This window comes from Lytechinus pictus, chromosome 3 (assembly GCF_037042905.1).
Source record: "Lytechinus pictus isolate F3 Inbred chromosome 3, Lp3.0, whole genome shotgun sequence".
Lineage (NCBI taxonomy): Eukaryota > Metazoa > Echinodermata > Echinoidea > Temnopleuroida > Toxopneustidae > Lytechinus > Lytechinus pictus.
Genome location: NC_087247.1, coordinates 53,073,501 through 53,098,870, shown reverse-complemented (window position 1 = coordinate 53,098,870; position 25,370 = coordinate 53,073,501). Strand labels below are relative to the sequence as shown.

General features: G+C 35.8%; 2 protein-coding genes across 4 annotated transcripts; one reads left to right on the top strand and one right to left on the bottom strand.

Moving 5' to 3' along the window:
- The first annotated feature begins 1,079 nt into the window (after positions 1-1,079).
- On the top strand, positions 1,080-24,538 carry LOC129257018 (monoglyceride lipase-like). 3 transcript variants are annotated; one of them, XM_054895249.2, is made up of 7 exons: positions 1,080-1,384; positions 7,888-7,994; positions 10,482-10,618; positions 11,516-11,620; positions 11,911-12,000; positions 16,258-16,476; positions 19,112-24,538. In XM_054895249.2, the coding sequence occupies exons 1-7, from the start codon at positions 1,293-1,295 to the stop codon at positions 19,280-19,282; spliced, it is 921 nt and encodes a 306-aa protein (XP_054751224.2). In that variant the 5' UTR covers positions 1,080-1,292; the 3' UTR covers positions 19,283-24,538. The 3 variants fall into 3 exon arrangements, with proteins under 3 accessions (XP_054751224.2, XP_063953427.1, XP_063953426.1); XM_064097357.1 differs by lacking the exon at positions 1,080-1,384 and adding an exon at positions 1,388-1,663; XM_064097356.1 differs by lacking the exon at positions 1,080-1,384 and adding an exon at positions 6,276-6,334.
- Positions 3,072-6,360, bottom strand: LOC135153631 (tigger transposable element-derived protein 1-like). Its single transcript, XM_064097354.1, has 2 exons — positions 5,038-6,360; positions 3,072-4,902 (listed from the first exon to the last, which is right to left on the bottom strand). Exons 1-2 carry the CDS (start codon positions 5,254-5,256, stop codon positions 3,409-3,411), a joined length of 1,713 nt encoding a protein of 570 aa, XP_063953424.1. The 5' UTR covers positions 5,257-6,360; the 3' UTR covers positions 3,072-3,408.
- Positions 24,539-25,370: the final 832 nt, after the last annotated feature.

The following is a 25,370-nucleotide window of genomic DNA, read 5'->3' as shown; positions in this document are numbered from 1 at the left end:
ATTTCGTTCCTACGGGGATTTTTTTTGTAGGGGTGCAAGTGCCCCACAGTTATGTTTGTTGCTAAATGTATCCCATGCTTTGTCATGGCAACCAAATAACATGATAAACAAGGTAATGGTGGAAAATACCCCTAAAATTACCTAAAATACATTCTGTACATATGCGTAAGGTTTGACCCAGTCATTTAATTTTGAAAACAAATTATAGAAAATATTTTGCATGATGATTTCACTAAAATGAGAAATATTGATGTTGTCTTGGTGATGCTATAATACAATGATAAATAATAATGTTGCGAATGACCCGTTGCCATGACATATAGACCTTTTTCCCCCAGAAAAGAGCAAATTTTGATAAAAGCGTATGTAGAATGTGATTTTTATTTCATTTCCTTTTATTTGAGGGTGCCGAACATGAATACGCTTGTTGCTGTACTTGCTGCCATGGCAACCAAATAAGACCCGTTTGGGTGTTTTTTGTGTATAGGGAGTGGCCTATAGGATCGTCCAAAGAGGGGGGGGGGTGCGATGACACAAAGCAACCATATGCAACCTTTATATATGTTATGTGAAGCCAATTACCAACACTGCCCCATTTCTTACATCTATTCACCCAGTAATGACTTTTAAAAATACAAAATATATATTGCTAGTATTTTTTTAATGAAAGAGCCACGTACCCCGCCCGCCCCTTTTTGGGCCTATCACATTTTATCCATGCAGGGGCCGGCCCAGCTCCCCCATGGATCTGCGCTAGTGTATAGATGAGTAGACATATCATATGATATTATAACTAGAAATTAATAGGGGGAGAAATAGGCGCTGCTGGGGCCGGGGGCACTTTAATTAAGCTTGTAAGGGACCGCCCCCCTCTCATCTGCCATGATGATAGATTCTCCTTTAGTTATAGGAGCAAAAGACTACCCGTGGGTGGGGATGGAAAGGGTTGGGGAGGCGATGCCAGACCGTTGCATTAATGTATCGTGCAAGTAATGTCCAAAATGGAAATTGATAAGTTGGCAACGGCCCCCCTAAAATCCTCATAAAATCATAAATGAATATATATTTCAGATGTTTCTGAGAAATGACAGCCGCCACTGGCTTTACCCCTTTCTGCACCCTAGCTCTATAAACACAGTACAGGGCTTTGCATGCCGACTCCGAGTACGGTACCGGTACCGTATACCGGTAGCGCAAGTTCCGGTACGTTGTAGCACATCGTTTGATGTCAATGGCAGGGATTGTTACTAGTCACTAGAACTAGAAGTTTAGTTCAGTCCAGTAAGATAAACATGGCGGAAAGACCGAACGAGGGCGCCTTCAAAAATTCTCAGGGATTGAGTTTGCACTGTAGGTACTGGTATCCAGAAAATCAAGACGTGAGGTTAGTGAATTAAAAGAAAACACAGTTGAATCTGCTGTGCTGTTCTCCCTCGCCGCCTCGCTCGGGTACCGCCTACCGGTACCGTACTTTCGTCCTCGCTTCCTTGGGAGTTGGGTGGATGTCTAGGAGCCTCCTGGCTAGGCCTACGGCTACGGTAGTACCTCAGGCGAGGATTCGTGTAGGCTCCACTAAAGTTACGCTTCACTGTACAATAGCACCTAGCGTAGCGGTAGTGAAGTGTAATGGAGCCTAGGCCTACACGAACCATCGAGTGATGAGGTATAATGGGGTGACCATAATTTGCGCATATTTCAAAAATTATCATGAAGTTTATTCTCAAACTAGTATCAAAGACTCAAATAAAAAATTTCTCACAAAATTAATCAAAATCATAAATACCAGACGGAAGGCACGATCCCAAGGCCAAGCCAAAGTCAAATTCTCTTGGCGGAATTATAAAGTAGGTCAAGACAAGGGTTTCGCTCGTATCGCGATCTCAAAATTCCATGGCCGTAATTTGCGCACGATCGTTTTGCAAAGCTTTAGAATCTGATAACGTGATATAATTATCTTACCTTTGCTTGATTTCTTTTCTAATAGAAAAGAAATCAAGCAGACAAAGGTAAGAAAATTATATCAGATGGAGGTTAAAATGCCAAAAATTTGGTTGGTATGGTAGTGGGTCGTATTACCAAACGCTTTTCAGTAAATCGTCCGTAGTTACAGAAATATTCTTTCATTTTCGTTCAAACTTACTCCAATAATGCCTGAAATCCTACAGAAGAGGAATTTTGCAAAACTAAAGAAAGACGGCGAACAATCTCCGCGGAAACCAAGGTCGAACGCACCCCTTGTCACTCTATTTCCGCCTATGAAAAGGGTATTGTATTACCGAACGTGCGCCCCCTATGGCAAATTGACATACAGGCTGCCTAATTTTAGGGTGACAAAAAGGGTGACGAAAGAGCATTTTGTAACGTCATGTCGTCAAACCTACCTTTAATTTCAATTCATCTTTAATCAGTTGTATATTATATGGCTGTGATGTCATTTTAGAATGAATAGAAAATATTTTGTTAAGTTTCATTCGTTTTATTGTCGCTTATTTTTTGGTTTTTAGTATCTTGAAATAATTGAAATAAATTGTTAGTATGAAAAAAATGTTAGTTTTTTTATTTTATATAAACCCATTGTTAATGCCCTCTTTCCCCAATCAATCAATCCATCCAACAAACAATCAATCAATCAATCAACCAATCCATCCAACAAACAAACAAACAATCAATCAATCAACCAATCAATCCATCCAACAAACAAACAAACAATCAATCAATCAATCAATCAACCAATCAATCCATCAAACAAACAAACAATCATTCAAAAAAACAATCAATCAAACAATCAATCAATCAATCAAATAATCAATCAACCAAACAAACAGACAATCAACCAAACAATCAATATATATAGATTAATAAATTAATAAGTAATCATTTACTGAAAATATATTGTTTCATCTTCTCTAACTGCTGTAAAGTTAAGCATTTATCATCTCCAAAACGCTCAACAGAATACAATTGACAAAAGAGTTTAGTTTAAACATTTCATAGAAATTATGTTTTTTTTTATTGTTGTTCACACATTTCATAGAAATGATATTCTTTTCATTTTTTTTCTTTTACCTTTTCACACAACATTTCCAATGAATAACAAGTTAAGATAACAATATCATACATCTTAAAATATATACTCCATGCACATTTCCAATGATGTATTCATAACATTCAAAGAAGTCATATAGTTGTCATGTTTCATTCATAAATAACAGAATCAACAATAAGTAAATAATGAAAATTATACAAAATAAATAGCATGGCATTACAATCACATAAATATTACACATGTCTAAAATGATTGTAAACTGAAAGTGATAGATGACAGAAAGGAATAAAATATAAAGGGGAAGATGAATCAAGGACAGGAAGAATTCAAGATAGAAAGAAGTTGATCAACTAGGAAAAAAATCACTCGTCACTACAACAAGGACACAGATAACTCCTTGGTGCCTTAAACCAACGACAGCAGAAACGTAGATGGACCCAATGTTCACAGTTGTCACACTTTACCCAGTTCACGATGGTAAGAACTCGTCTATCCATAGACTTGGGTGTCATCTGCCCACAGACACAGCATGGTTTGTCATCTTCATCCTCAGCACCGTAGTCATCGGTGTCGTCGTCCATGGCGTTGTCAAAGACTAATCTGCGGGGCTGTGTGATGGATGAACAGGCTCCTGACGGTCCTGGTCGTGCCGGAGTCTCATCAGCAGTCGTTTCGACTGAGGTGGTTGCAGCGGCCGGAGTAAAATCTTTACCCTCATCGACATCACCATTATTTACACGGAGAATCTTGAGGTAGATCCCTTCTTCTGTCACTGCAACTCCAGCTGCTTGGTACTTGTACTTTCTCTTCTTCTGATCTTGGCTTGGTGGTGGATGAGAAGGGCGGCGTTCAGCAAGAAATGCCTCAGTTGGTGTCGCAGGTTCGGCATTCTCTACAGACTCTACTGGTGCCGGATTCACAAGCGCTGACGGTCCGCAGATGACATCGATGTCGATCCTTTCTCGGTTGAGAGGAAAGATACCGGTGGCCCTGAATCCTGCTGAAAGGTTTCCCTTGTTCATAGAGCATCTGTATGCATCTCCAATCAAGTGACACAGGTCATATCTAGTAATTACTCGGCCAGGTTGTTGTCTGAGAAAACGACTGCATGAAGTATTGTATTGTGCCTTCATTGGGGAGAATACACCAACATCCAACGGCTGCAGGAAGTGACTGGTGTGAGCTGGGAGGACGAATAGCACGATGTTGTTAGCTCTCGCCATCTGAAGGACAGGGACTGACACATGCGACTTGTGGCCGTCGTAGATCAGCATTACAGGCTCCCCAGCTGCCCTCCTTCCGTTGATGTAGGGGAGGAAATGTTCCTTCATAAACTTGAGGAATAACTCCGAGTTACTCCAACCCGAGTCACTTACGTCTACCAATGTTCCTGGTAGTCCGCCTTCTCGCAGGGTCTCGGTGGCCTTTTTTCCTTTGAAAACAAGGAATGGAGGAAGACTATCACCTGCAGCATTTCCGCATGCGATGAGTGTCGTCAATGCTGACCTCGGCGAAGTAATAGACTGTGGCCGATGGCATGATTTCCTCGTCACGATCTTGACCGGCCGGTGTTCGCAATTGAAACCAACTTCGTCCACGTTAAAAATCCGGCTGGGCATTTCGAGAAGATTGTACTTTCTCAGGATTCTCTCTAGCTCATCAAAGTAGTCCCTGACGATCTGTGGCTTTGATGACTTCGCCCGAGACATACAGAGACCTTGTGGTTTTACAAGTCGGATGGTTGGCCACCGTCCAAGAAACCCTTTAAACCAATTGACAGTCAGCCGGCGTTTGTGTTCAGGGCGATGTTTCAGCCTCTTCAGATTGTTGGCTAAATCACTAGCCAATGTAATTGCCTGTAGTAAAAGATAAGAAAAGAAAATAAAGTGTAAGCTTTGTCAATCGTTTCACATAAAAAATTGAAAACAAAATTATTATCATAATAATAACTATTTCAAAATAATAAAAAGAAGTGGTAGAATCAAACTTACATCTCTCCTTGAAAGTCCATAACCTCGATCAGCCATAAAGTTAAGATGGGATACGACCTGTTCCTCTTCTGTAAAGGACAGCACTGGACGAGGTCCTGACTTGGAACATTTGTATTTCTTGTGGACTCTATCATGGAGTGTTGTCTTAGGGATGCTGCATCTCTTTGAGGCTGAATGAAGAGAGGCCCCTCCGTCCACAAGATTGAGAGCAGTCTCCATATTGAGCTCAGAGTATGATTTGCGTCGACCATGTTGATTTGGACATTTCCTCGGGAATTCCTAAATAAAATTAATAAACAAATATGCAAAACATCAGAAAAGCAAATAATCTATTTTGGTAGTAGATCAAAGTAAGACTGGAATAGTTTTTCTTTTCCCTTTCTTCTTCATTCTCCTTTTCTTTTAATTTCATATTCACTCATTCATGCCCACCCCCATGACACCGCCCCTGTATTTTTTCAATTATCTAATTATCTTTCCAGCCGTTCCAATCGTCCATCCATTTAATTTCAAGCAATAATTATCCTTTTCCTTTAATATCAAGTTTCAAACTGATCTGGGTTTTTTTCATCATGCTGTCATCTCTTTACTTAATGAAAAATGTGTGTTATTTTAACTTCTAGTCCATTAATTTCAATAATCACTTTTCTCATTTCTAGATCCAACTTGGATACATCATACAGTTCATTGAATTATTCATTTTTTATTTCATCAAATATTATTATTACACTATCTACGAACAACTCAACAAACTAAATCTGCACACACTTTTCTTGTTATCACTCAAACTTTCGTCGGATCAAACGGCCGATTCGACCGAATGCTTCGCATCGACGGTTGCCCGTGTGTAAACAAAGAAGGCACACACCGCATATCACTCCCTCTCTCTCTCTCTCTCCGACGGCAACGAACAAGATCGAAACGAACGTTCGCGAGGGTCTCTGAAATAACGGTAATTTCGCTCTAAAACGAAAATATTTTCAATGATAAAGCATTTTTTCAATAAATTAGTAACTTTTAATGGAAATATGATGAATTACTTACATTTTTTCGCCTCATCTTGTGAATTTCTGTCCTGTCTTAGCTGTGTGAAGGGATGAAGAACATTCTACGCGTAGTCCCATGCGTATAAAGCCATTTTAGTTGAATTACGCTACGCGTTCGGTAATACAAGGCCGGTCGGTAATACAATCCCTCACTATATCACATTTTACTTATTTGGAGACCTCTGCTTGTAAACTGGAGATTTCTTGATGCTTGTCGAGAAGATCGGATTTTCTTGGAGCGGACGCAAAAGGTACATGTAACAAAATTTGCCGATATTTCGTCAATATTTTCACAATTTGAGACCTCACCCTGGAGGGCCACTTACATTGACTAGTGGATACCATGCGCGACCAAAAAAACATGTAAAAAGGATGTCTTTTCCAAGATAGGGCATGTTACGACTTATGTACGTAACGTAATAAGGGTGTCAAAAACACTAAAATAATGAAAAAGGGTATCTATTTGTGCTAGGAAAGCTACGTGTTTTGGGTCAAATTTGCGAGGGTATAAAAAATTAATGCTAAAATGTTTTATAAAGGATGTACTTTTTGCCCCAACAGTCAACACTACATGTTTAGAGAACGATTTGCGCGAGGTGTAGGAGGTTGGGCAGTACTAACTACTAAACCCAATGATAGGTAAGGGTAAAACAAACGACTGACGTCTGTGACATAAATTTAACAATAAAAATATCGCTGTACTTGTTTTGGGGTTCAATTCAGGGAATATTTGCAAAGAGTATCGTTTTGTTTGCAATACTTGTTAAGGGGAATATGGAAAATACGTGTTTAGGGTGCTTTTCGAGACCCCATGGTCACGCATGGTATCCACTTGTCAATGGAAGTGCCCCCCCCCCCCCCCCCGGGGGACCTTGCCTTCAAGAAAATGACCATACTAAGTAATTATGGGTCGCTTTTTCTGTTGGTGATATCAGTGTTTCAAGATATTAATTAGATGAAGAGATATTCGACTCAAAATTAGGTAACGCGCGAATTAAGGTCCCCATGGTCACACACCATACATAGCGGACTAACGTAGACATATACGGCTACACACCACTCATTCAATGAACAAGGTTATGAGTTTGACTTAATGTTAGAAGTTAGTTGTAACCTTGTTCTCTGTTAGTATTAGTTCTTCTCCATGTGTGGCAAAATAAGGTTGGCAATGTTGGCTTATTTTCTCTAAATTGAGTCAAAGTGTTCTTTGGGACAAATTAGCCTGGGGGCTCCTGCTAGAGATTAAACTTATTCTACTGACGTGCTTAATCTCCATATTTACCCAACACGAACACCAATAGGTCAACACCAAACTTGAAATCACCCAATATAATGCCAATTTGGAAGCATCGCAATCACAATCACCATGGCCACCGCCGGCCATGCAATAACCAATACTTGTAATTGCAAAGACATTTTAAAATCGGCAATGTATGAAGTGCATGAAGAAATAGGAATTTGATTTAAGCAAAATTCATAGTTTGTATTGTTTTTATTCGCATTCATGAATATTGAAATGTTTTCAATAAATTATATAAATTTTAGCAAACGTACAACATTTGCGCTCCATAGACCATTGGCATTGACAGTTTATGTGACAAGCAAAACTGAAAATTTTACTTTGTGGTAGCTTCAGTGGCTGCTTCTCCACAGCTGTCTGGCACATAAATGTTATTCTGTGATCTTGTACCGGGTAATCATGCAGACATGGTTTTTCTGCCGAAATTGTTTGCTTGAATGTGTGTTGACTATATTAACCACTTGCAATTTTTTCCCTACCTTTCCTCTTTCTTCTTGGAATTAGAGCCCTTGTGCATATTATTCATGGATTAGGTGAACACATTGGACGTTATAATGCTATTGCATCATCTTTCACAAAGCTGGGATGTGCAGTCTATGCACATGATAATGGTCAGTAATTCAGTATCGGAGGATTTTTTTTTTTCTTTTGTGATTGATCTGTAGATGGAACTGAAATTCAAGTTGAAAGAAACATATAGTTTCTGTCATTAGAAATTCTATGATTAGGCCTATAGTATTCAGAATGAAAGTATAAATTACATTCCAGGAAGAAGGTATCTAGAGTATAGACCCTACAAAACAGAAATTGTAATGGTTAGGCATATATGTTGTACACCTTGATGCAGTTGCATAAATTCAAAGAAGCTAGGGAACAACTCGAATCACATTCAAAATACTCTTCACTCTTCAGTATAGAATATTCTTAGCAAGGCAGCTTACATGCTGTATGTGGAGTATGAATTTCCAAAAGTCGTCATAAATTGTTCAGTTTTTTTCTCACCTGCATAGCAGAGTGAGACTATAGGCGCCGCTTTTCCGACGGCGGCGTCAACACCAAATCTTAACCTAAGGTTAAGTTTTTGAAATGACCGCATAACTTAAAAAGTATATGGACCTAGTTCATGAAGCTTGGCCATAAGATTGATCAAGTATTACTGAACATTCTGCCTGACTTTCAGGTCACATGACCAAGGTCAAAGGTCATTTAGGGTCAATGAACTTAGACCATGTTAGAGGAATCAACATCAAAATCTTAACCTAAGGTTAAGTTTTTAAAATGTCATCAAAATTGGGGTTTTTCGATGACGTGTATAAGTGTACGAGAGACGTGATTGGCTCTCCCACGTGAAGCTCCACTTGCATGCAAAACCTGTTGCGAGGGTACGTTTTCTCCACACTGTCACTGAATACTTCGATCACAAAATGAAAGAAAACCCAGAAGTTTATCTTGATTTTGGATTTTCAAATTGATGATTTTGAAGATGAAGAGAATGATGATGAAGTCTAGCTCTAGTGACGTGGATGGAGGTAAATTAGGGGAATTATACGTCTATGATGATGAGTCGGACAATTCAACTTGCATGCCGATTCGCTACCAACTCGTGCAGCTGCTAGTGCTAGCTGCACGTAGGCCTACTGCGGGCCAAAATAAATCCATGAAAATTCCAGCCTGACCAGCCATACAGAGTCTCTTCCCTCTGTCAAGGCTCTAAAGAAGGAAAATAATGATATAACTGTACTTACAAACAAGTGAATATATCCGAATCTGAAGGCAAATCAACTCAACGAATAGCAGCAGACGATATTCACCGACGATAAAGTTCACGTGGCTGGGATAAATTGTCACTTGTTCTGTTAGATATAATTTCTACCTCATTATTTTGACAAAATTACGAAACTCGGGGAATTATTTATCTATATAAAAATATAGTAACACCTCGTACTATTTTTAAGTTACGATAAAACCTTTTTTTGAAGCAAAAAGTTGAGGTAAATTAAAATTAGATGTAAAAGATCATCCCCAACATGCGTAGCTCGTATGTATGTGATTGTAAACAAACCATCCAAAATGCCGATTGAGAGCTGTGCAACACGTGCATCTACTCTCTCAGCCAAGGCGAGCAAGCAATGTGTGTTTGTGAATAGACGTCATAGACGTAATTCCCCTAATTTACCTCCATCCACGTCACTAGAGCTAGAAACTTCATCATCATTCTCTTCTTCTTCAAAATCATCAATTTGAAAATCCAAAATCTAGATAAACTTCTGGGTTTTCTTTCATTTCGTGATCGAAGTATTCAGGGACAGTGTGGAGAAAACGTACCCTCGCAACAGGTTTTGCATGCAAGTGAAGCTTGACGTGGGAGAGCCAATCACGTCTCTCGTACACTCATACACGTCATCAAATTCGAGTCAATTCAGAGACCGATGGGAGGCGTATTTCGGAGAGGCATTTTAGCGCTTTTTAATTGGCGATTTCCACCTTATGTATTACTTTCGTTATTTTTGAATGACCAAATGATAATCCCCACATCATGACCTTTCCACTGATATATGATAATGCCATATTCATAATCAATATATTTCTCCTTTAAGTTCCTTTATTCTTCGTTTAATTCATTTTTTTAAATCCATGTTGTGCTCATTCAGCCATTAAGTCACGGATGTTGCTTATTTTCTAAAACCTTCCTAACAACCCTCCATGTACATGTAGCTATTGAATTAAACTTGGTTTACTGGAAAATTTGATTTTTTTTTTTTTGGGGGGGACTTACTTTTGGTGTTGTGTTTATATTAAAGATATTAATAGAATTTTTGTTCATGCATATTCTTTGGGTTTTTTTCTTCTCCATTTTATGATAACATTGATCCATAACACTATTTATTGCAGGATAGAATTTGTCTGTTCAGGAGGAATGGGTGGTAACATGCATTTCATGAAAAAAGTAATAAGTTAGTGAAGCCATGCTCTCTATTAAGTTGCATTGGGTCTACATATTATTTACAATCTGACGTTCCAAATGGTGCTTTCCAGAGAGAAACTGATATGCGAACATATGAGAAATAATTGTTCCTTTTCAACCTTTCCCATTTTAGTTGGCCATGGACGCAGTGATGGGGTGAGAGTTGATGTGGAAGATTTCCAGCAATATATCAGAGACTGTCTCCAACACACAGACATAATGACAGAAAAATACCCCAACCTTCCTGTTATAGTTTTTGGTCATTCTATGGTATGTAAGAACAGCTGATAATCAGTACTTGTCATACCCTGATACAGAGGCACCCAGATGTTCTAGTCAGACAAGGGTTTGGAGGGATGAGCTATTGTGTATGAACAATGTTTCAATCCTCCAAATCATTGTCTGATCAGAATATTCCAGTGCCAGTGACTGGTTATACCAATTTAATTGTTAATTTGTGCGTTTCATAATGATACACCTGTATACTTCTATGTGAACCCAGCCTTACTGTGATGCCTCTCTTTTGTGTTAATCCTGAGAGATTGGTCAAGTACAGTGTACTCGATACCATGAATTATCACAGTTTTCCCTTTTCATTCAAAGCAATGATTATTAACTCCACACTACATTTCTCCTGTGATCTCACTTGTAGTTGTACAGATTAATCATTATTCTTCTATGTGCTTGGGGTTCATCATTTACTTAAATATTTCTTCAATTCTCATTAGTGGCAGATGTTATCTTGTACATCTTAGGAAAAATTGATCGACCTACAAGCCTCTAATACTAATGAAAGCTTGTACAACATATTGTGAAATGATGAATTCCAGCTGTGGTTGTATTTCCTTGAATTTTATGAGACAGACATGAAAAAAGTCAATCCTAATGTTATGTATTATCAAGAACATCACATCAAGGAATAAAACCCTCTCATATAATATGGAACTATAGTTTATTTTCATTGTGACAAATATTCTACATTGTAATGAGGAAGTTCCTTATGAAAAAAAATGTAGCCAGCACTTCCCATTTTGGAGTTAACTGCAATGTAGATATTGCAAGGCATTCCATCAGTGATTTTGTAACCATTATGTTCCAGTGCTTCCTGAATTTATTCATAATTTTATTAAGAAGATTATAAAACAATCTTATTGTGATGTCTTTTAGGGAGGTACAATTGCAATTTTGATGATGAACTCACACTCAAGTCGATTTGCTGGAGCTATATTTGGATCCCCTGGCATAGCACCATCACAAGCTACACCCTTCTTGGTAAGGTTCTTCGTCATTTACTTATGTGAATGAACAAAATGAATGTCTATATATCCTTGATTGAAATTGAATGAGGAAATTATATTATATTTAATGTATTCACTCTTTAAATCACACTTTATGATATATTTGGTCTGTGACAAAGTGAAAGATCACACTCAGGCGTATTGAGGAGAGTGGGATGTGGCTTGAGCCTCCCTAAAATGGGGTTCATAGTTTTATTTATCTTTTTGTTAGATCATGTTACATATTGCTGTATGTCAATAAAATTATCTTTTCTTTATTTTCAGATGTTGATGGCAAGGGGAGTTGCTGCCCTATGCCCCCAAATGTCAGTTGGTAAATTAGTTGTAACAGACATCAGCAGAGATCCAGCTGTGGTAAGATGAATTATAACTCATGAGACCTTGGTCCTATTACCATTCATTTTTGTGAAATGATGTTAATCATAGTTTTATGGCAAACTGCATATTTTAAAACCTTGCAATCAACAGTCAAGATTTATTGTATCTAATGTGAGAACACTTATTAACCCTTATTTAACTTTTTTTTTTTTGGGGGGGGGGGGTTCAATATGTACAAAGTCAATGCAAATTGTGGTTTCAACAAAAAAATATAATTGTATGATTAATTCTACTTTTGCAGGTTCAATGGATTTTCAATGCTATTTATGATCGCAAAAGTGTCCCTGACACAGTTCTTCAAAAAAGCAATAAAAAACATAGGTCTGAAAAAACAAAGAAATAAATAATGTAAATTGTAAAGAACAATGAAATACATAGAAATTAGATATTGTTTTGGCAATTTTTTGTAGACATTTGTCGGAAATGTAAAAATTGATATTTTCACCCAAAATTAGCTCTCTACTAGCTATAGAAAGTGAGTTAAAGGCATAAAAAACCCACATTTAGGGCAAATTTAATATGTTTTATGTGCATGATTAATTAAGAATATAGATTTTTTTAAAAATTTACTGTACAGTCTTGTAGTTTACATCCAACTCTACGTGCATGCAGATTTTCACGGCGATCGTGCAATCAGTGGATGATATCTGAAGGGGGTGAAATTGACCCCCCCCCCCGTATATCCTGGGGCCCGTAACACAAAGCTTAGCAATGATCGTAGAACATTTTTCTACAATTGATTCCATGGGCTACGATTGTAAATATCAAGCGTACAATTAATTGCTAACCTTTGTGTTACAGGACCCAGGTCTGACATCGCTCATTTGAATTAGGGTTAACATTTATGTTGTGCTTTATTTAGTGACAGGCTGCGGAATGGGGTTTTTGAATATTTGGTTTAAAAGAGGACTGCGTTGAACAGGTTGGTTCATCAGTGCCTGGCAGAGGCTGCAATTTCCTGTTGACCGGTGGACTGATGAATTGAAGAAGTACATAAGAAATTCATAGTGCCAAAGATTTTGAAAATTAACAATTTTAAGAACTAAATTTCTTAACAGTTTCATTTGATATAAAGTTTCAACCAACCAAGTGGATATAAGGTTTCAACCAACCAAGTGGCAGTAAGAAAATTAAACTACTGAGCAGGACTTCTCAATCTTATTGCTTGATTTTATTATCCAGTAAAGCTACAATCTTGTTTGTTGCATTCTAGCTCTGCGCGCACTTCTTTATTTGTTCAAAACTACTATAATTCTTTGCCCCTTCCCTGCAGATAGCATTATAATTCAGACAGAGTAATTACAAGCTGCAGAAAAACAGAAATAATTGGCTGTGCCCATACATAATGTAACAATGAGATGATGTTAGAGGCTGATCAATTCAATTGAAAATATTGATAATTTTTTTTCATTAATTTATTTTCATAAATACAACTTGATATGAAAAGGAAGTTTTTAAACTTGTTTATTTTCATAGTCTATGGCAACACTGGAGTTCTTGTGTTTTTCCTTATTTCATCGTTTTCTGTAAGGAAATCAATGGCAAGCTCCAGTAAAAAACAAACATGTTTGTAATGACTATGCCTTGTTTAGAATTGTGTTAGTTTCATGTAAGAACATAGGAACTACTTAAAGAGCAAACAGGTCATTGGAATGCCAGTCTCCTATAAAAAAAAATATATAATGTGCTTTGTATACAGCTATTATTATTATCTTCTAATCTTATATCATTACATGTAGTTTTCTGTAAGCCTTCCACTCCCCTTTACTCCTTTAGTTGGTAAAATGACCCATGATAACAGCAATGACAAATGAGTCCAATGTAGGAAATAGATGAGTGCGATGGGCATTTTGCCCTCACAACAGCCCAAATCACCCCTAAAATTTCCCCAAAGAAATGCTTTGGGATGGCCATTCTGTACCCCAGCAGACACTTGTCAAAAGAGATTTTTTGAAAATTCTTTTCAGAGAAAAAAAAATGCATTGAAAATGCATGCTGTCCTTCATACACTTAACATACTGTATATACATATGTACTGTACATAAAGATTTTTTTTGTTGATCAAGGAAATGGTAAAATGAATATTGAATCTGACTGTCAAGCAGTCAAGGTACACATTGATAAGTTGATTTTTCTCTTTCTGTCATGAAGAAGGAAAAAATGAATTTTCCTTTGTCATTTCATTTTTGAGAACACAAAAACAAATTGCAACACAGTTTCAGCTCTAAACAAAAATTGATGTCCCTTGGATTTCTGAAAACGTTTTCTTTTAAAATGAATATTAAGACTAATAAAAGTGCACTCTATGTCAACAAAATGTTCATTAAGTGCCATATTTTACCATTTTAGAGATAGAATTGAAAAATTAACAATCGGGATGCAATGTATAACAATGGAAATGTGTGTGCACATTACTGTCGGAGTCTGGCTGGATGTGTATAATACATAAAGATGTATTGTGGTATTATATTGCACATACGTGCAGATGATGATGATCCACAGCAGGCGCAGGCTTATCCAATTAATCTAATTACTGCACATCTTCTGAAATTAGTGAGATTTGAAGGACGATTTGAAGAGTTCAATGTTGTCAATTTCTTGGAGCGAAGAAGGGAGGGAGTTCCAGAGGCGAGGAGCAATACATGCAGATGAAAAGGCACAGTCTCTATAATCCCTTTAGGTGTGTGATCGGTACATAATAGTGACACCAGTACTAGATGAGCACAAGCCAGGATGTGCTGTAACCATATATGTTGTTGTTGAATATGATGGCGCTCTTCAATTTTCCAGATTATACGCGCCAGTGGCTTTCAAAAGTAGGACATCGTCGGCAAAGGAAAGGCCATGTGACGTCAAACCATAGTGACAATTATATATGAAATATTAATGTAGATTAGTTAGCCATCCACCTATTATATTAGTAGGTCCTACAAAATTACATATCTTCGCCGAATAGCAAATGAATAACAAAGTAAATAACGCGCGTGGAAAATGATCATATTATTGTTCGTGGAAAAGGGCATGCAAGTTAACCAAATGGTTAGATTATATATGAAACGTTCCTCTATAGATTTACATAAAATCTCCGCCAAATACCAATTCAATATATGAAAATACATATTTGTAAACAACGCGTGTGATAAATGGTTGTCATAGAAAGGACAAAGCTATTTTTTAATTTATTTTACAAACTTCTATGTGTATATTGTTATTACATATAAACATATTTTCCACCCTATTCTTATATTTCCTCGTTCTTCTTATTATTGTTTTGTTTTAAACTTTCTTTAAATAAGAATTTTAACTCCTTTATTCATGTCTGGTGATTGAATTACCCTGTAAAGCTTGGCATGGTATGGTTGATACAAAAGCTCAATTTATATAAGTGCTCCTCGAATAGCTGGGTAACTGATTAACTAGGTCGAAAGGTGCTTTCATCAGCCGTGTTTTCCATCCAGCTAAGGCTAATCATCACCTGATTAGTAAACATTTTCTTGATATTGAGGGCGCTCTTCAATATTCACGAAAGAATACGTTTTCATCAATTTAACATCAATTTTTGTCTCGCCTGAACAAAGTTCAGCAGAGACCTAGTAATCACTTTTTCTTTTGGTCTGTTAGTCCGTTCGTCTGTTACAAAAATGTTTAAGTTTTTATTCAACTTGCTCTCATTCCTTTATTTTTGCATTAAATATGTTCATACTTGGAACATATGTTCCTTGGGTAATACCACATGTGACCTTACAAGAATTATAGGGTCAAAGTTCATCTAGGGGGCAAAAGGTCAAATGATATGAGGTCTTGTTTATAATCCTTTTTTAAAGTTTTTGTTCAACTTGCTCTTATTTCTTTATTTCTGCATAAATTGTATTTACACTTGTAACAAATAATCATTAGGTAATACCACACATGTGTTCATGAGGATGATAAGGTCAAAGGTCATCTAGGGGCAAAAAGGTCATATTGCATATTTCATTGATCGCAAAATCAGGCGAGACTCATGGTTCATGAACCAACTTGTAGTTTTTGCTATTGGTTTTTGCTATGCAAAAACAAAATCACAGAGATGAAACCATGTTGTGATTTTAATTTTGTTTTAAAAATGAAATAACAAAGGAATTTTTAGTTTTTCCTTCCTCATGACAGAAACAGAAAACTGACTTATCCATGTGTACCTTGATTCAAAGCATAACATCATAGATTAAGCAATTGACCAAGCACTTCATATTGTAGGTTGAAGACTATGTGAAGGATCCATTGGTGTGGCATGGTGGGGTCAAGGCACGATGGGCAGTCAATATGTATGATGCATGCATGAAGATACAGGCTGAATGTGGAGAGAAAGCTAACTATCCATTCCTTCTACAACATGGCTCCAAGGATAATCTCTGTGATATCAAAGGATCAGATCTTTTCTTTGAGAGGTCCAAAAGTCAGAATAAAGTCTACAAGGTGAGTCCATGACACTTGTTAATGAGCTGATGATATGTCTATGCTTCTTAAGAATCATTCAATCACATATTTGACTGATTCTGAAGCAAATCTGTGGTTATATGTAGCATTGTCGTGTGTACATTATTGGTTTTACTTTTATTATTAAAAGTTAGTAAAATGAGCTTAAATTGAGTCATTTGTGTGTGTGAAATTTACTGCTATCCACTGCCATGACATTCAAAAGTCAACAAAGTAAAAATTACTATGAAATTTAACATTAGATATCATTGTTTATTTGTAATCACCTGTTCCTAGGATGGGATAAGAGCATTATAATTCTCTGGTTAACATTGACTGAGGATCTGTACAGTAGTGGACTACTATACTAGAACTTTCCCTGATATGGCAGTGGTCGGTTCTGGAAATGGAAAGAGGGATATTTGATTCAGAATAATGGAATGTATTCTACTGTATCATATCCTCCATAAACGGAAGGGGTACATTAAACCTCACCGATTATTAGGTTCAGTCTGGATTATGTTTGAACCCATAACCTTTTATTCTACATGCTATATGTATATGCTTAACCACCTGAGCAAACTTGTCTTTACATAGCAAGTTACCATTCTTGAAAAATATTCTGTAATATGATGCTGGTTTATTCCAGCTAGCTTTTATGTAAATATATTCCATCTGTGCACATTTGGGAGGTAGTTCAAGTAACTGACTGCTCTAGATTCAATACTAGAGCAGCAGCCAGTCCAGGTACAGCAAGATTCCAGTCGGCTACAGTACCCAGAGGTTTACATGTCGGTTTTGCTGGATGTACCCATATGCAGATGCACACATACAAGGTTCCCAAAGAGAGATTCTCACAATTTTTGTCTCGCCTGCATAGCAGAGTGAGACTATAGGCACCATTTCCGACGGCGGCGTCGACACTATAGGCACCATTTCCGACGGCGGTGTCGACGTCAACATTGAAATCTTAACCAAAGTCAAGTTTTTGAAATGTCATCATAACTTAGAAAGCATATGCCCTAGTTCATGAAACTTGGACATAAGAGTAATCAAGTATTACTTGACATCCTGCCTTAATTTCAGGCCACAGGAACAAGGTCAGAGGTCACTTAGGGTCAATGAAATTTGGCCATGTTGGGGGTATTTATGGAATTGTCATCCTAACTTTGAAATTTTATGGGTCTAGTTCATAAAACATAGACATAAGATCAACCATGTATCCCTGAATATCCTGTGCAAGTTTCAGGTCACAGTACCAAGGTCAAATGTAATTCAGGGTCAGTGAATTTTTGTCATATTGGGGGTATTTGTTGAATTGGCATATAACTTAGAAAGTGTATGGATCTAGTGTCATGAAACATAGACATAAGATCAACCATGTATCCCTGAATATCCTGTGCACATTTCAGGTCTCATGATCAAGGTCATTTAGGGTCAATGAACTTAGACCATGTTGGGGAATTAATATTGAAATCTTAACCAAGGTTAAGTATTTGAAATATTGTCATAACTTAGAAAGTATATGGATCTAGTTCATAAACTTGGACATAAGAGCAATCAAGTATCCCTGAAAATCCTGTGCAAGTTTCAGGTCACAGTACCAAGGTCAAAGGTCATTTAGGGTCAGTGAACTTTGGTCATATTTTTTTTTTTTTAATTGGCATGATAACTTAGAAAGTTTATGGATCTAGTTCATGAAACATAGACATAAGGTAATCAAGTATGAATGATTGTTTTCACATGTCTTTGGTCAAATGATCATGGTCAAAGGCCATTTTGGGTCAATGGACATAGTATTTTATTATCATATGAATGTCTTCTTTGGTGAATAATTATTCAATAGCTGTTTTCAAGTCAGCACTGCTGCTATATATCGCGTGATGCAGGCAAGACCAGAGGCGTTTTTGTATTGTATTACTGGTTTCTGAAGTTTTATCCTTTCTATATTCCTCATACGTCTATTTTTTATATAACATAAGTCAAGTGTCTTCAATCATAAATTTTAAAGCTGTAATGACAGAAGGCGGTTCTGCCCGAGATTGCTCAATCTCGAGATGTTAGCCCGATCGGCCCTCTTCGCGACTAATCTCGAGATTCAGGAAACCCCGAGATTCAGGAAACCCCGTCTCCACCATCGCAAGAAGAGCGATTCCTGCTCGAGCGAGGCATCGATGCATTATGGTGTGACGCCGTGAATAAATAATCCCAAGTGCGTCTGCACCTATGAATTTGCGGGATAATTCGTAAATAGCGCGCTATTTTGCAAGTAATCCTAAGTTGACATGGGATTGCAATCTCGAGATTAATCCAGCAAACTATCCCGATGATTGCGTCTCCATTACAAATAATCTCGGAGATTGTTTGGTTCGGGATAATTTGCCGGATCAGAAATAGCGCGCTAATTTGAAAACTCGGGCTGGTGCAAACGGCCCTAACATCGACCCTACGCCTACCTGCATGTCCCCTACTCCTAAATCAACCCACTTAGCAGATCTTGGACATGCTAGCTGGATTGGTAAGCAAGGCCAGCAGAGTGATACAAAACAATGTATTAAAATATCCAAGGTTATGATCCACTAACCTTGACCTGTCCTATGTATGTGTTGATTCTTCATTTTTGTTGTTTACCCAGATATATGAAGGCTACTTCCATGAATTGGACAAGGAACCAGAGGGAGAGAGAGAAGTCGTCTTCAAGGATTTAGAGGAGTGGACCAGTAATTTCCTTGAGAGATTAGAGGGATCAAATGTTGATGATCCAACCAGAAAGGTCAATCCAGATGATGTAGACTTGAAAACATGATGGGCTTGTGTCAAGGGGATAAATTGCTTGACCAACAGATATGGCGGTTGTTTCACGAAGTGACTTGTCAGATATTTTCATGAGAACTGTTGTAAAGGCCATCGCACACCTTACAATTGGTCTGCGACCAGATTTTGGAATAAGACGTAGTAGAATTTGATGCTAATATTGAGACATGGAATATGTCACTCTGTAATGATCTAAATCATTGTATGAATGCCTATGTTCAAATCTGTGACTATTCTCTAATCCTTATTAGAATAAATAAAAAATCTAGTCACAATGACGTCAGCAATCGTAAGATTGACTACGATTTGAAACTAATTTGGACTTTACTTCAAAATATAGTCTTGCAATCATCCAAAATTGTTAAATTAGTATTCTTACAGATAATTTGAACATCAAATAAAAAGATACATTTCTGTCGCATTTTCAGAAAATATGCTAAATGCGATTTGTTCCAAAATCAGATTGTGGACCAGTCATAAGGTGTGGGGTGGCCTTAAAACACTGAAACCCATGCATCTTATGGGCTGAAATCAATTTATCAGTGAAATCCATTAACAAGACACTTCTTGAAATCCTCTCTTCTGTCTGATTACTGTTTCAAACAAAGCTACTAAAAAGCTACTATTTTTTTTTTCATTAATAGAAGTTTATCATTCAGCATTACACAGTACACATGAATCCCCATGATTTTGTTTTTTCTTTTTTACATTTTAAGAGATAACAGCAATTGTTTCAAGAGAGCAAAACAAACTTATTCTTTCAAAATATTTATTTGCCTTTGTCTTTCCTTTTTATTTTAGTGTGAGTACTATAATTTATATATATAAGGACTACTTGTATTGCATCCACCTTTTAAATTTGACTTTCAATAATGTTGCTGTTATAGACTATGAACCCTAAAAAGACTGGGGGATGGTGGTGATACAGTCCTCAGTCATTTTTCATGATGGATTTGGAACATGAGATGATTTTGTTACATCCTTTCATGATATTTTTTCTTTGCTACACCTTTGTATGTGGTTCCAAAGTTATATATGATTTTATACCTGTATGATGGACCAAAAAATTGTTTAAAAACATGATTTCAGGCCATTTTAAGGTAAAATTCACAAATGTATAATTGATTTTATTTATTACTGATCAAAAATTGTTTTAGGCTTCTAGAGGTCATGATAATATCATCAACAATTTTTTTTTTCCACAAAACAAAAACAATGTTAAAAAAAAAGGATTAAAAATGGAGATTAGATCTCAGGCAACATGTGTGTCAATTTTCCTTGTGATAAGTGCAGTCAACAGCCAAGATGTTTATTTTTTATGGGGGCTACCCTTCCAGTCTTTTTAGGGTAAAGACAACTGTTATACATTGTATTGAATTATATGTATTTTGAATATTTTGTATAACAAACAAATTCAAATTATATCAGGTTAAAATTTTTATTAAAAAATTTAGACTTATTTTCATATTTAATTGATCTTCATTTATGTATAGGGTCCAAGTATTAATCCTTCATTGCACTCTAGAATTCATTTAAATTATCAAAATTTCACTAATTCAATATAATTTTCTTTATATATATATACATGAGTGTAATAAATATTTATGGTTTGCACATGCTTTGTAACATTTTGTATTCAGTTTTCTTGTCAGCTGAGTGTTTTGGGTACATTTTGAAATTTACTAAATTCATTTCTTATGTCATATTTCAAAGTATATTCTGTATGATTGGAGAATGATTTTAATAATACACATGAATCTACCTCAAATTTTCTGTTTAAAAGAGAATGTTAGGCATATCTCATTAATTATGCTGTATATAATGTTTTTTTAATTGTCTGTACGTCAGTTTGTTCTTTGTGTTTATTCCCATTACTCATTGAAGAATCAATGGATCAGAATTTTAGACAATGGGAGGTAAAATAAGCAACTCACTTGTTATTCAGATTTGGTGCAGGACAGCTCAGCAGCATTTCTGTTTGTAATAGAGGATGTCTCAAAGTGAATTTGAAAGGTTCTTAATAATTCATCAAAGAAGTGGTGTTTACTGGAAGCTGTTGGGTTGAAATTATTAAAAAGTCAGGTAATCACATGTCACTGATCATTTGGTGTGAATTCCAGCTCCCAAAATCAAGGTCAAAGATAATTTTTGGTCAATGAAATTGTCTATGTTGTATTATCAAAAACTTAACACAAGTAAGAATTTGATTTTCAAGATAACACAATTTTCTAGAACTTTATATATGTTTTTTTATGTATGAACGGTTTTTATATAAGTGGAATTTCATGTCACTGGACCAAGATCAAAGGTCAGTTCAGATCAAGAAAAAATAAGTATTTTTTTTAAAGTATTCGATCAACACCAACAACATGAATAGTATGTTACCAAATTTTTTTTGTTGTTGCTTACACTGTATTCCATTCGTTTTGAATATTTATTGCCAAGCTCATTTGCTTATTTTTGCTTTGCCACAGTTTGTTCTGATAAAAAAAAAATCAGAAAATGTTTAGAAATATTTTTGTTAACATTGTACTTGTTTATTAAGTGCTTATCTTGGCATACATGCTCTTTGAACACCCTCTTTCATATTTTTACTATATAATAGAACTTCATGCAGTGAGGAATGGTGTATTCTAGTCCTGTTACATAAGACTGTCAATAATTGCAACTGCCATGGAAACCTGATTTTGATTGGCTAATGAGCTTTCATACCATGGTAGTTACCATTAATAGTAGATTTCATGCAATACATGTAGGCCTGGGGAGTATTTCATCAACATTATGTCTGACAAGTTGTCAGATCTCACAACCTTCCTTGATGTTGATTGGCTGAGAAACAATGTTACTATTGTATCTGTAGGATAAAATGGGACTTGTTGGATAAAAAATCTGACAAATCCTTTTATGAAATGCTCCCCCAGGTTCTTGTGGGAAATTGGGAAAGAGCATTATGTAAATCTTGTGGAGTTTTTTTTTTTTTTTTTCTCAGAGGCTTGAAAATACATTTATACATTTTTAAAGAATATTTCAATTGCATACATTGAGGTTGAAGTCTGATAATGATAAATGTGTACTTGTTAAAATATTGTTTCCTTGTTTAGCATCTTGTGGATAATTCATTTATATATATACTGGTTTATATTGTTGGTTTTAACTCTATAGTATCATGTATCAAGGTATTTTGGGAACAGATTATGGTGTAATTTTGTATGTCTTTTTGAAACTACTATCTTTTTAATTTTTGATAAGAATAATCATATTCTTTTTTTTTTGTATTGTGCCTAAAACATTGGAAAAGGGTCTATCAGCGCTCCTCGGAGTCTGGATTGCCCACGAACAATGTATGGTATGTATTTGCTGCACCCTCTGGGGTGATTTCAATTGGAGACATTTCTTCAACCTTGACAAAAAATAGGAAGGGGGGACAATTCTGATAAATGATAAGCAATGCAACTACATCAGGGTTCCCATCCCATCAGGGAATTCAGGGAAAATTATTTTACTTTTTTTCCAGTCAGGAAAAAATCTGGGAGTTTTATTTAAAAAATATCTCAAATCAGGGGAAAATGCCTCAAATGAGGGAAAAATTAGGGAATTTTGATCAGCGCAAAAGTCGAAAGCATGGTAGTCAGTCAGACCCTGTTACATTTTGTTGCATATCATAACAACATCCATTGAATGACTGGTTATTGTGGTACTAATTAGTTTTACATTATTGTTTTTATACTGAAAATACATGTTATTCACTGCAACAACTTGCAAAACTGGGTAAGGGTTTGAATAATTATTAGGGAATTTTTAAACCTCATCAGGGAAAAATCAGGGAATTTTTTTTTCTTGAAAAGCTGGGAACCCTGTACATGTATCATTCTCTTTTAAGAGATTTATAAGTGTGCATATTAATTTGCTTTTGGGAATAACTCCATTACATTACAGTATATCAGTAAGTTTTAAGTTAAACTCTTTAATTTGATAATTTATAGTGCATTTACCATGCCATTGAGCACTTTTCAGCAGTTTCATATTCTTCTAAATATGAATTTTACATATATGAATTTGTATATATTGTTATTCTTTAGTATACAGTGAAGTAATTTTCTTGTTGAGTTTTCCGTGTTTCTCAATGTAAACGCAATTTAAATGCCTCACAATCAATTTTATTAATTTTTGTAAACAGAAGTAGTAATTTCCTTTTTTTTTCCATTACCTTTTAACATAACAAGTTTGAACAAAATAGTTTGGCTGGAGTGTTTCTCCATTCATTTGCAGGATGACTTGATGACATATAATCACTCAAGATGCATGATTAAGTATATGTTGTCAGAGACAAATTATCATTTTTCAAAACTAACAGGACTTTTATTATGCCAAAATAAGTTTACAACAGCATGTTATGCCCTATTCATAAAATATGTTCAACTGATGAAATGGTTAAGACTCTGTTGCTTGAGTATGTGGGTCCGTTTTGTTAATAACTATTGACTCAAAATTTTTATGTAAATTTAATGGATTATACAAATTGAGAAATTACACATCTTGCTTACACAAAATATTTCATAAATCTGCTTCAAGACTTGCAGTTTATTGTTTCGGTGATCAAGAATTTTTACAAGTTTTACAGTAAATTGTATAGTTGCCAAATTGATAGAAAAAATTATATACCTAAGCACAAATTATATACCTAAGCACAATCTTGTTCATTCTCCAGAGACAACATGATTTAAACCCCATAGCTTATCATGTAAGTAGAATGGATGACCTTTATTTATGCTGATTCTTGAAAATGGACTCTGTAAAACTCTGTAAAATATTAGAAATCTCTGGATGAAAAAAATTATATTTGGAGAAATGGAAATTGTATTCAAACTTTGACAGAATTGGTGTACCCGAGGATGAATTCTAAATTTGATATCCTTGTTGAATGAAAGGTGAAACTCAAATATCTTTTTAAAAGATAAGTGTGTGGTGTAAATATGAGATTAATTATCACATAAATAGCTTGTGAGCTATTGTGATTAATTGCCAATTTTGATTGTTGTTATACTTTAATTTTTAAATTTATATTGCTAAATTCACATCAAGTCATTGGGTACCCATGCGTTATGAGCACATGTAATTGACATTGTTTCCAATATGATAAGAATATGCGATTCCTATTTGTTCATCTAAATGAGTAGTAATTTGAGTAGTAATAATGTATGTAAACATGTTGGGTGTTATTTGGGAGCATTAAATAAGCATTATTATACATATTGTGGTCATAATAGCAATTATTAAGTTTACCTGTCTTAAAAAATCTCTCCTTTCCCTACTCTCATTTCCACTCCCAATCTACTTCCTCCTGTTCCCATTCTACTTACGTGCTAAAAAAAGTGCCATACAAACACATATCAGAATCTGAGAAAGAAATAGATCTGTATTGACAATAACAAAAGTTTACATTAGTTTCCAATTATATACATTTATACATGCAGAAACATCTTGATATAGTAAAGATTTAGAATAGATAGTACAAAAACTCTGACAAAAATGATATCTCTTCAGCCACCTTTGGGGCTGGGGCAGAGGCAAATTGAAACCCGGGTTGAAACCACGTTTCTCACATTAAAATTGACAGTACTCAAATTACTCAAATAAAAATGCATAATATGGGGGATCATTAAAAAAAAATTGAATACAACTACAACATTGATATTAACCAAATGCAACTTTGACGATAGTAACGTTAATTTTCCCTATTGCATAAAGATGATACTCAGTGATATCGATTAATATAGATAGCAAAAATTCATTTCCAAGTACCTGGATGTGCTATGAGGGGTTACTCCTTGTGCATATAGCTGTTATTTTCCAGCATTAGGAACACACAAACTCTTTAAAATTCTTACAGTAGTTGAATTGGGAACCGGTGAAGTTAATTCATGATTATGGAAACAATTAAAATTTTGAGAAACAATGAAAATTACACTTTCACAATCAGCTATAAAGTAGCTGTAAAAGGTACCACTGTTGAACTGCTGCGCTAACTGCTACCTGAAATATATGGCCCTAAATGTTAATATCAATAGTTGATTCTCACA

What these genes read in the sequence shown, in the direction of transcription:
- LOC129257018 (XM_054895249.2), top strand. Translation starts at nt 1,293, where the DNA reads ATGGCGGAAAGACCGAACGAGGGCGCCTTCAAAAATTCTCAGGGATTG. An exon ending in AGTCTATGCACATGATAATG is followed by an intron (nt 7,995 to 10,481) that starts GTCAGTAATTCA and finishes TTCCCATTTTAG; the next exon opens with TTGGCCATGGACGCAGTGAT. An exon ending in TAGTTTTTGGTCATTCTATG is followed by an intron (nt 10,619 to 11,515) that starts GTATGTAAGAAC and finishes GATGTCTTTTAG; the next exon opens with GGAGGTACAATTGCAATTTT.
- LOC135153631 (XM_064097354.1), bottom strand. Translation starts at nt 5,256, where the DNA reads ATGGAGACTGCTCTCAATCTTGTGGACGGAGGGGCCTCTCTTCATTCA. An exon ending in ATGGACTTTCAAGGAGAGAT is followed by an intron (nt 4,903 to 5,037) that starts GTAAGTTTGATT and finishes CTTTTACTACAG; the next exon opens with GCAATTACATTGGCTAGTGA.